The sequence below is a fragment of the Limulus polyphemus genome, unplaced genomic scaffold (assembly GCF_000517525.1).
Source record: "Limulus polyphemus unplaced genomic scaffold, Limulus_polyphemus-2.1.2 Scaffold2829, whole genome shotgun sequence".
NCBI classification, from domain to species: domain Eukaryota; kingdom Metazoa; phylum Arthropoda; class Merostomata; order Xiphosura; family Limulidae; genus Limulus; species Limulus polyphemus.
The window spans coordinates 130,731-132,267 of NW_013668439.1; the positions used below are offsets into that span (position 1 = coordinate 130,731).

Here is a 1,537-nt window from a genome sequence, read left to right on the forward strand (position 1 = left end):
TACCAAAGGCTGATGTTCCTTATTGATCTACTACCAAAGGCTGATGTTCCTTATTGATCTACTACCAAAGGCTGATGTTCCTTATTGATCTACTACTAAAGCCTCATGTTCCTTATTGATCTACTACCAAAGACTGATGTTTTCTCTTGTCTACCATTGCTGAATTAAGAATGGCTAGCATAGGTAGTCCTTGAGTAGCTTTGCGTGAAATTCAAAATAAATCAAACCAGTTGACTTATTGCAATGATTATTGTTAATCCTGTGTCATCAACATTCTTTTAAATTTGACCATATGCATACTTAATACTGCATAAATACTTTGTGGGCTCCTCTGTGATATTCATTTAAATATATAAATGTATTTTTATAAGATTTTGGATGCTAGATTTGTGCATGGTGTAATTCAATTTCTGTCTTAGTCAAGAATATAAGAAATTATAACTTATCTTTCTTGTGTTAAGAAAATTATATTGATTTTTATTCTTGTCACACACTTCTTAGGTTTCAGCAGCTACTGCTCTTGTAAAGACAGATGGAATGAAAGTGGATGACCAAACTATCTCAGTAGCTATAAGCAATCCACCAGAACGTAAGTCACTTAGAAGAGCTGGTGATGGTGAAGGCTCAGAAAATAGAATTATTGCATCATTAGGAGGAGGTAGAGAAACAGGACCGTAAGTATCACATTCCAGTATCTCGTTTATTTATTATATATATAAAAGATACACGTGTTAGTCAGAGGTGTGTCCATCTAGTAACAGGGTAAAATAATGTTTGTTTAAACTCCTGAATTAGTACTTTAGGGACAAGAAATTAACAGACATAAGGTTAGAAATATTGTTTTATTTTATAATGAAAACTAAAAATGTTTGGTTAACAACTTTTTCTCTAATCTTTTTTTAATTATTTACAACAATTAAACATTTCTCCTTAATCTATTAGGAGAGGGCGAGGTAGAACCCAGGTAAGTCTTCTTCCTCGGGCTCTCCAGCGAACACAACCAGGAACAAGCAGATCAAATGACTTTCAGAATGGAGTTAATGGAGCAGGAGAGGATGTAAACACAACAGAAAAGCAAATGACAAACAATGATTTCCGTAACATGTTGTTAAAAAAGTAATATTTTATATCATTCTACAATTTCACGAAATCGTTTGAGCCACATTTGCGCATTTTCTTCCCTTTCATTTTTATACATATCACCAGTATATGGTGGACTTGATTTACTTCAGTTCTTGCGTCAGCTAGGAGTCCATGGAAAATTAATAACACATAGCGTGTATATGTTCTGACCTCTTCTTTTAAGACACTAAAATTGTAAAATATGTCAAAAAATTATAATCACCTAATAGAAGACATCTTTGTAGAGATCTTCTAATTGAATAAAAATATAATTCCCTTGAATTGTTTGTTATATTGTCTTAATTTGTTTGTGTAATATCAAAACATTGGTTACAACTAGAAATATGCTGATCTTATAACTTTTATACAGATTATTCTCTCAGGGACTCTGTCAGTACTAAGTAACGATTGTAAT

General features: G+C 32.3%; 1 protein-coding gene across 1 annotated transcript in view; it reads left to right on the forward strand.

Annotated features, from left to right (window-relative positions):
* LOC106468007 (squamous cell carcinoma antigen recognized by T-cells 3-like) overlaps nt 1-1,120 on the forward strand; it is a 103,854-nt gene extending 102,734 nt beyond the window's left edge. The window contains exons 19-20 of the mRNA XM_013928402.1: nt 502-674; nt 943-1,120. Coding sequence (XP_013783856.1) covers nt 502-674; nt 943-1,120 — 351 coding nt within the window. The remainder of the gene's footprint in view (nt 1-501; nt 675-942) is intronic.
* The last annotated feature ends 417 nt before the right edge of the window (nt 1,121-1,537 follow it).